Genomic DNA, 10,707 nt, shown 5'->3' on the forward strand with positions numbered 1-10,707 from the left:
TAATTATATATTATTTTATATTTAATACTAAGACATTTTTCAAATGTATTATTTTTAAAATACAATTCATCCATATTTTTACGTTCATAACAAATATTATACTTTTGTATTTTTCTAATTTCATTATTCTTTATTGATTACATATTCTCTTTTTTTTTTTTTTTTTTAACATTCTGTGTATTATAATTTTTATATTTTTTTATTATATTATTATATTATATATATATATATATATATATATATATACAATACATACATATGTATGTAAATTGTATATAATATTATTATTTCTTTAAGTATAAATTAAAAAAAAAAAAAATTTATACAAAAATAATATATGATTTATTTTTATGAATATATAATATTTATTTTCCTAATATTTTCCCCCCCTTCTTTTAATGTAATATGATCATATATTTAGTAATAATTAAATATAATATAAAAAAATTTTCTTTTATATATTTTATTATAAAAAATATTTTGTACATGTGCCTTAATTAATTTATTAATTAGTTATTAATATTATTTTATTAGGAATTAATATTATCATATGATATGTACCTATTTTAACTTTATTAATACACTTTTATTTATATTTTATTTATTTATTTTTTTTTTTTTTGTTGTAAAATAAAATAAATACACTCAAAATAAAATCTTATTTTTTAAATTAGGAAAAATCAGAGTTTATTTCCTAATTATAAATAATAAATAAAAATTAAAAAAGGACCATTTGTAAATTTACAAATATATTATATATATCTTATGATTCTTAATTAAATTTAAAAAAAAATAATAATAAAAGGAGAAGTCTTTAAAAAGATATATTTTATACATAAAGGAAAAAAAAATATAATAAAAAAAATTTGTTCTATACGTGGTATATATTAAAATAATATATTAAAAAAAAAAAAAAATTCTGAATTCTCCGTGCAAAATATATATATATATATTTTTTCTTTAATTTTGTAATAGAAAAAAAATAGAATGCATATATATGGAAAAAAGGAAAAACATGAAAAATAATAGGAAAATTAAGTGTATTTAATAATTATTAATGTTCCATTATTTTATATACTATGTACTATATATAAATATATATTTTTTTTAAGTTATGAAATAAAATTTATTAAGTTTTTTGTATATGTTTATTTTATATTTTTGCTTTTTAGATTATTGTAAAATAAGAAAATATAATTATATGAATTAAAAATTTTCTTATTTCCTTGTTATATGTAGTAATATTTAAATAAAACAATATATTTATATCATTACATATAGGTAATATTTTTATGATAAATCTAATTTTTTTTTCCCGTTTTTTTTTTTTTTTTCCAATTTTTTCCTTATTTTTCATATTTCCATATTTTTTTCCTCTAGAAAAGAAAAAGAAAAAAAAACAAAATTTATATAAATTATTTTTTTAAAGGAAGGAAAATCCTAATTATTATATATAAATTTAAAGAATTTTTAAGTTTATTAATTTATATTAAAGATAATTCATTTTTTTTTTCCTGTAGGAAAGATATATATCTATTGTATTATTATTATTATTATTATTTTATTAGTTTTTTTTTTTTTTTTTTTTTTTTATATGTAAACTTTATCAAAAACAGTTTCAAAGATTAATCTAATTAAAAAAAAGAATAATTAAAATTAAATTCATAGAAAAAGATATATCTAGAAAAATACTGTGTACAATATTAATGTTAAAATAAAATTTATTATATTTTAATTTCGGTTTTGTGCAATATTATTTATTTTTTTTTTTTTTTATTTTAAAAATATTATTTATTATTTTTTTTTATATATATTTTTTTTTTTTTGGAGAATAAGTATTATTGTATATATATATATATATATATATATATAATAATTTATATATGCATATTTTATATTATTATTTAAAATATTTGCTAATTTTATATTCGAAAACATTATTTTTTTTTAAGAATACTTTATAAAATTTATATATATATAATTAATTAATAATGAGAATCTTTAATGGATCAATTTATATTTCTCCTAGAGGAAATATGGATAATAATGATGTAAATGCTAAAGGTTGTAGTATATACTCTTTTGAAGAAGAACAGACAAAAAAGGAAAAAAGGACCAACTTATTATTAAATTCATTATTTTCTAGGAAAGCTATGATACCTTTACTTGGAATTTTATATGTGATTTTATTGGTAAGTTTTTATTTGATAAAAAATATGTTCATATATTTAATATATTAATATAGTAATGTTTTTTTATATGTATAATAATAATATACACACACGCACACATATATATATATATAATTTTATTATTTAGAATGTACTTGTTTCTAATAAGAATGACAATATGGCAGTTCCATTTAGCAATAGCTGTTCAAGAAACTTAAGCGAAAAGAACCCACTAAATGTTGACATGAAATACGTAAAATCAAAATGTTGTGATTCTATAAGTGAATCAAATATGCATGATCGATTAAAGGTACAAATGCTTTTGAAGAACGCTTTTGAAACTGAAGATGGAAATGTATTTGGACAGAACGATGATGTATTTAAGGATTTATTATGTGATGACATGTGGACAAGATATCATTTAAACTTACATGATAAATGTGATATTAAGAATGGAAAACATGAAATGGATCATATGATGAATGAAGAACTATTTAAATTATGTGAAGTTGATGACAATAGAGAAAAAATGATGAATTTTTGGAAAGAAACTTTTGAAAATGAAAAAAAGAAATACAATCAAATCATTTATGACTTATATATGTATCTTGATTTCCTAAGAAGAAAACATAAAGTACCACGTGAGTATGCAAGCAAGCAATGGGATGATTGTGTAAGAAAAGTAAAGGAAACTGAAGAGAATGCTAAAGTTTTATTAGAAGATATATTTGATTTTTGGCTTGAAAACGAAGATTTAGACAAGAATGAATTTATAGCCTTAATATCTGGATGCAGATTATTATGGAGAAAATTGAGTGATGATATGGCAAAAGCTTGTAAAGTCTATATGAGTAAACCTTTTAATGATGTATATAATGAAAAAAAAAAAATTCTAAAAAGAGGTATGGATTTATCAGACGTTAATTATGATGATCATTTTAAAAGTGGAAAATTTTTAAAACACTATTCTACGAATGAAAATACCTATCCAACTTTGCAAACATTGTTAGAAAAATATGCTATAACCGATGATTATTCACCACCAGATGTATTTGGTAAATCATACCCTCCTTTACATGAAGAAATGTCATCTTTTCAAAGTAGTTCAGTAGAAACGAAGGATGAAGAAAACGAAAATTTTGATAATAATGAAAAAAATGTCTCTGAGAAATCAAACAGTTTATCTCATAATAAGGATCAACATCACGATGAAACATATAATGAACAATATGAATTATACCTAAAAGAAATCGAATCTAAAGTTGAAAAATTAGCTGAAAATCAAGTTGAAAAGGAATTTCAAGAGGTAAATGAAAGATTTAATGAGGTTGGAAAACGAATTAAATTAACTGAGAAAACTGTCAACTTTCAAGAGATAGATAATGAATCACAAGACGATTCAGATGAACAAGAAGATGAAGAAGATGTTGAAGATAATAACGATGATGAAAATAATGATGAAGTCTCTAGCAATTAATAAAAAAGGTCATTCAAAAAAAAAAAAAAAAATAATACAAATTCTGTTAAAACTTAAATAAATTATTAATTTATATATATATATATATATATATATATATATATATATATATATATATATATATTATATATATATAACCAATAAAAATAGTCCAATGTATGTGTAAAAATTTTTTATAATTATTTATTTTATTTTGTATTATTTTATTTTGTATTATTTTACTTTGTATTATTTTATTTTATTTTGTATTATTTTATTTTGTATTATTTTATTTTATTTATTTATTTATTTATTTTTTTTTTTTTTTTTTTTTTGTGTGAATTAATACCGTTATATGTTATTTACGTTTATATATATATATATATATATATATATAACTTCTATAAAGAAAAGAAAAAAAAATTTAATTAAAATATTTTGTATAAGAAAATAAATTTATTTTTTAATATATAAAATAATATTATATATATATATATATATATATATATATATGTAATATTTCTATATTTTTTTAGAACATGTATATATGAAAACATCCGAATATCTTAATATAATACTTATATAATATTATTTTTAAAAATAATTGTTCTTTTTATTAAATGAAAAAATATAATATATGAATTTTATATAATAAATGATATATAAGGGAAAACATTATTATAAAAAAGAAATTTTATAAAAAATTTCTTTATTGTAATATATGGATAATAAAATATTGTTGCGATTCTATTTCATTTTATTATATGAAGCTTTTTTATAAATTAATTATTTTTTATTATTATATTTTAAATTATAGTAATAATGTGCATTTATACACATATATATATATTATGATATGCATATATTATATCAAACATTTAAAAGTCTTATAAAAAATTTATTAGTTCATTAAAAAATGTCAAGGCATATAGGATAATAACTTTATATAATAATAAAAGTGCTCTAATATATAAATGTGACTAGATTTTTATTAATAGAAAATATAGATGTGTATAAATATAATTTATAAATTAGTATATATAAAAAATAATAATAAATAATAGATAAATAAATATAAGTAATATATATATATATATATATATATATATATTAGATAAATATTTTCTATTTTATGTTAAAGACTTTTATAATAAAATTTGCTTATAGTATTATAAAACATTAATGTATCTTATAATATAATTATATTATTTTCAGATGACATACATAAGTATATTTTTTTTCTTATTTCTTAGTGAAATTTGTGAAATATTAAAAAAAGAAAGAGGAAAAAAAAAAAAAAAAAAACATGTGTTTTATTTATTTAATTAATTATTATTATTTTCTTCTTCCATTTTTCTGTAAGGACATCGTTTTTTATATATATTTGAATTAACATAATATTGTATTAATTATATTATATTATTATCATTTGCTAATATTTATTAAAAGGGAATAATTGGTGTCATATTTAAAAGGTTATAATAATGTTATTAAGAAAATTTATAAAATGAAATAAATAAATAAATAACTAAAAAAGAATTTTAATATAAATATAAATTTTTTAACCTATAAAAATGCAAATAATAAGAAACATTTTTTTTTTCTTTTAATACAAAAAAAAAGAAATAATATATTAAATAAAAAGAAGAATTAAGGAATCTTAATTATATACAATATATATATATATATATTATATAATACATTATGTTTTTGTTGAATTTTTTTTTTTTATATATTTATAAATAATAAAATTAATATATATTCTTGAGAATCATAAATGTTCTTATAATATATTATTAGATACAATACTTAACTTAAATTCTTATTATTTTATTTTATGTGTATAATTGCAAGAATAAATGCAAAGAAAAAAAAAAAAAAATTAATGTAATAGAAAAATATATATATATATATATATAAATTGTTTTATTTTTTTAATTTTATTTTGATATATTATTAAGTGTATTATCTAAAAATAGTTTATAAAAAAATATTTTTCCTATTATAAGTTATATCTTCTTAATAAATATATTCTTGTTGAAGGATCATAAAATATATAAATATATAAAATATATATATAATTTTATTCCATATATTTAATTCTTAATTAAATTATATATATATATATGTATGTATGTATATTATGGAGATGTTTATGAATAATTTTTTTTAATAAATTCTTTTATAGGGAAATTTTTATATGAATATAATATTTCTTATTATTTGTAATGTTTTTTTTTTTTTTTATTATTATTTTTCTCCTTTAAGGAAAATAAAAGAAAAATGATAAAAATAAATTAAAGGAAAAGTCCTTCTTAATTATTCAAATATATAAATATAATTCTTTATTGATTTTACATATTTTCCTATATATATATTATATATATATAATATATATATATATGTATGATATAAATTTATATATATAATTGTAGTACTATAATTATTATATGTAAATAATAATTTCTACATAACTTTATATTTATGGGAAAAAAAAAAAAAAATTAAAATAAGTATTATAGAAATAGTCTAACATATATAGTCAATTATTGAATGTACATGTTTTATAAAAATGAGGTTTACTAATTCATTATATTCGATTAAAAATAATTCAATATTTAATAAGAATTATTTAAAAATAGATAACTCTGGGGATTATAATTTTGGAGAAGAGAAAAATAAAAATAAAAATGGTAAAAGTTGTTTTAAATCATTATTAAGGAAGCCTATTGTTATGATAATTGCTGGAATTTTATATATAGTAATATTGGTAAATGAAATTTCAAAGAATATGTATATATATATATATATATATATATATATATATATATTTATTTATTTATTTATATTTATATATTTATTTATATTAATGTATATTTTTTTTTTTGGTTTTAGAATGTTTGTATGAGGGAGAGTAATTTTAATTACGAAGTACAATTTAGTAATAGGTACTCAAGGAAGTTGTGTGAAAGGTTTATTTATTATAATCCTAATGTTCAAGGAGTTTATCCTGATATGTTCACTGCATCTAGTTCACAAACTTATTCTGATGGAAGTGAATATGATGTAATGGAATATGCTAATAAAGTAATTAAAGATTTAAAGGAGCACGACTTATGGAATGATCATAATAAAGTACCTTATACTAGTGTATATATGGGTGTTTCTGTTCAAGATATTGATTATATATTGGATAAAAAAATTGATAATCTGAATTTAGATGATGAAAATATTATAGATTCTATGAAATATATATGGAATGAAGTAATGGACAAAGAGAAGAAACGATTTTTAGGTTTAAAAAATGTGTTACGTAAATATCAAGAGGAAATCCCAATTAATAATAGTGTGATTAATAATTATAATAAGAAGAAATTTGATAAGTGTTATGCACGTATAGATTTAGGTGCAGATATTATTGAAAACGGCTTGAATAAAATGTTAAGTAAATGTATAAAGAAAAATGTTTTAGATAAAAATCAATATAAAGTTTTGGTAACAGCAAATAGATTTCTATGGAGAAAATCACTTTTAGATGTTCAAGAAGAATGTAATGTAATACTTCAGTTACCTACCGAAGTATCGAAGTTACCCAAGAAAAAAAAATTAAGAAATAGAAGAAAATCAAATCCTAATAATGATATATCTTTAAGAACTTATGGGCAAGGTACAAATCCTCAAGTATATAGTGGACCAAATTACTATCCATCAAATTCTGCACCACACGTAATTGATTACATTTATGAAGTAGGATATGGAGACAATGCTCACGAAGATGTTGATAAACATATTGAATATTTAGTGGAAAGAATGGCTGAAGAAGAAGCTGAAAGAATTGCTGAATTATCCGTAGAACCATATATTGAAGCCTTAGAAGCATCTTATGACGCTATTGCTTACAGAAATGCACAAAATAGAATACAAAAAAAACCTAAAAAGAATCCTGAAATGTTAACTGAAAAACAGATAAATGAAGAAGAAAATGAAAATACAAAAGTAGGAGGTGAAAATAAAAAGGCACGAAGTGAAAATAAAAAGGCACGAAGTGAAAATAAAAAGGCACGAAGTGAAAACAAAAAAGCAGGAAGTGGAAACAAAAAAGCAGGAAGTGAAAACAAAAAAGCAGGAAGTGAAAACAAAAAAGCAGGAAGTGGAAACAAAAAAGCAGGAAGTGGAAACAAAAAAGCAGGAAGTGAAAATAAAAAAGCAGGAAGTGAAAATAAAAAAGGAGGAAGTGAAAATACAAAGTACAAATCTGGAAAAGGAAATAAAAAAAAAAATTGAGGAAATGACAATTTAAAAAAAATAAAATGGATTAAACAATTTCATATGATTAATATAGAAATAATTTAAACGAAAATTGTTTAAATATAAAAAAGTGAAATTTTTTTTTTTTGAAATAATTAGAATATGTGAATATAAAAAAAAAAAAAAAATTAAAAAAGGAAAGAATTAATAAGATTATAAGTTTTATTGTGTTACAAATGTTTATTATCAGAATTAAAAATATAAAAGAAAAGAACAGAATAAATAACAATATTATATATATATATATATATATGTGTGTGTGTCTTATAATGTTACTTTATAGTAGCATATAAAAAAATTATAAATAAAAAACACATAGTAAGAAAAAAATATATATATATGGTTGTAAAAAAAAAAAAAAATATATTTTTAATTTATATGTTATAAATTATTTTTATAATTTAGAATTTATATTTTAAATATTTAATTGTATATCTACAAAATTTTATTACGATAATAATTTAAATTGAAAAAAAAAAAAATTAAAAATAATATATTAGTGACATTATATAGTTATTTATATATTTTTATTTATTTCGTTTTTTTCATATATATTTTCCTATATATATTATATTTTCTTTTTTAATTTATTAATATGCTTAATTCCATTTTCTCTGTTATTTCATTATTTTTATAATTATTATTTATTTCTATATTATATTGTATGTATTTTTTTTTTTGTTATAATATTTTTCATTTATATTTATTATATATATATATATATATATTATTTTATTTTATTTTATAAAACACAATTTTACTTATATATTTTAAGGGTGAAAATATTTAGAACATATATTTTTCTTTTTAAAATCTAAATGATTATTATGTGTTTTATTAGAATTGCAATTAATATATTTATTCTTTTAATTTCTATGTAATCTTTATATGTAGCAAAAAAGTTATATGACTGTGTATATATACACAATCATATAGAAAAAACTAAGTTTGTTTTAGTTGTATAACATATATATTTTTTTTTTCTACATTTATTATACATTATATTTATATGGTATTTTCTTTTATATTTTCTTTTTCCTAATTTCTTATATAATTTATTACAATATATTATAAAATCTAACAATAAATATGAATTATAGGAATTATTTTATTTTAAACTTTTAGTAGGATAAGGAAATATTCAAATGTTTTTCTTTTATTTTTACATTCTACAACTTTACAAATATTTCATTAAATTAGGATTTATGAATTATGGTATTTTATAATAAGTTCTATATATATGTATATATATATATATATATATATATATATATATATATATATATATATATATATATATATGTACATATAATATTATGCATGTGTTAAGAAAAAAGGGAAAATAATAATAATAATAAAATTATTATAAGATATATTTTATATTTTATGAGTTAACTTTATTTCACTTTATTTGTTTTCATATTTATAATTAATTATAATAATATTTATGTTGAAAATTAAATATTTCATATTCAAGCATATTAAAAATTATGAATATGAATAGAATATTTTAATTTTTTTTTTTTCTTTTATATTAAATCTATAATTATGTCATTGTTATGAATGAATTTTAAAATATATATATTTATAAATACATATATATTTAACATTTAAATAAAGTTTTTTTTTTTTTTTTTTTTTTTTTTATAATTTTCCTATTCTCTAATTGATAATTTTTAGAGTTAATTGTTCATATATATATGTAGTATCCCTAAATCTTTTAACATATATATATTGTAAAATATATTGAAATAGCACAATATTATATAATAAACCTATGTTCAATTTTACTATAAATGAGTGTTATTAATTTTTTAGAACCATTAAAACAATTTATATAATATATTTTTTATATAATTATATAGTATGATATTTTTAAAACATATATATTTAATAGTAACTATTCATAATATAATTTAATATATGAAAAAAAATATATATATATATATATATATATATATATATATATTTATTATTAATGTGAATAACATTAATCTTAAGGTGTATTAATTTTTTTTTTTTTTTTTCATATCATTATATTTTATTATTAAAATTTTCAATTAATAATTTATAGAATATATGTTAAATATATTAGAACTACACACAATAATGATGATGTATATAAAAAAATTATAAATATTAATAAAATTATTTTAATAAATTTTAAATTTAACAAATAAAATGAATATTAATATTTCGTTTATTAATATTTTTAATTTTCTCATATTCATTATATATTTACACCATTACAATAAGGTAAAAAATTTTTACAAATAAATAAATAAATATATATATATATATATATATATATGTTTTTAAATTAATAATTAATTTTTATATGTAAAATTTCCAAATATATATGTTGAATAAATTTTATAATATTTTTGTAATTTTTAGATTTCCTCTAAAATATTTTGTAATGATGTTAAATATTTAAACCAAATAAAAATAAGTAATGGATCTTATAGGTCCTTATCAGATATGTATGGTATGGCCTACGAAAGGCGTGTTTTATTGAAACCAAATTCATATCCGTATGATGATGAAAAATTAAGTAACGATGAAAATGTGATTCATAAAATATTCGTATATACAAGTGAAAAACTTAAGGAATTATACCAGAATGAAAATGAAATAAATAAAATGAATTCAGCTAATATTGATAAAAAAAAAAAAAGAAATTTGAGATAAAAAACAAAATAACGAACTATAATGAAAGAGATTTTTTTTTTTTTTTTTTTTTTTTTTTTTTTTTTTTTTTTTTTTTTTTTT

General features: G+C 16.6%; 3 protein-coding genes across 3 annotated transcripts; all 3 read left to right on the plus strand.

Annotated features, from left to right (window-relative positions):
• Nucleotides 1–1,991: 1,991 nt before the first annotated feature.
• Nucleotides 1,992–3,648, plus strand: PRSY57_0531300 (exported protein (PHISTb); the record flags this gene model as incomplete). Its single annotated transcript, XM_012906373.2, has 2 exons — nt 1,992–2,192; nt 2,320–3,648. The coding sequence occupies 2 exons, from the start codon at nt 1,992–1,994 to the stop codon at nt 3,646–3,648; spliced, it is 1,530 nt and encodes a 509-aa protein (XP_012761827.2).
• Nucleotides 3,649–6,199: 2,551 nt separating this feature from the next.
• Nucleotides 6,200–7,911, plus strand: PRSY57_0531400 (lysine-rich membrane-associated PHISTb protein, putative; the record flags this gene model as incomplete). The annotated part of the gene is made up of 2 exons (XM_012906374.2): nt 6,200–6,397; nt 6,523–7,911. The coding sequence occupies 2 exons, from the start codon at nt 6,200–6,202 to the stop codon at nt 7,909–7,911; spliced, it is 1,587 nt and encodes a 528-aa protein (XP_012761828.2).
• Nucleotides 7,912–10,116: 2,205 nt separating this feature from the next.
• PRSY57_0531500 (putative exported protein) lies at nt 10,117–10,626 on the plus strand (the record flags this gene model as incomplete). Its single annotated transcript, XM_012906375.2, has 2 exons — nt 10,117–10,191; nt 10,333–10,626. The coding sequence occupies 2 exons, from the start codon at nt 10,117–10,119 to the stop codon at nt 10,624–10,626; spliced, it is 369 nt and encodes a 122-aa protein (XP_012761829.2).
• Between the last annotated feature and the right edge of the window lie 81 nt (nt 10,627–10,707).

The sequence above is a fragment of the Plasmodium reichenowi genome, chromosome 5 (genome assembly GCF_001601855.1).
Source record: "Plasmodium reichenowi strain SY57 chromosome 5, whole genome shotgun sequence".
Taxonomy (NCBI): domain Eukaryota; phylum Apicomplexa; class Aconoidasida; order Haemosporida; family Plasmodiidae; genus Plasmodium; species Plasmodium reichenowi.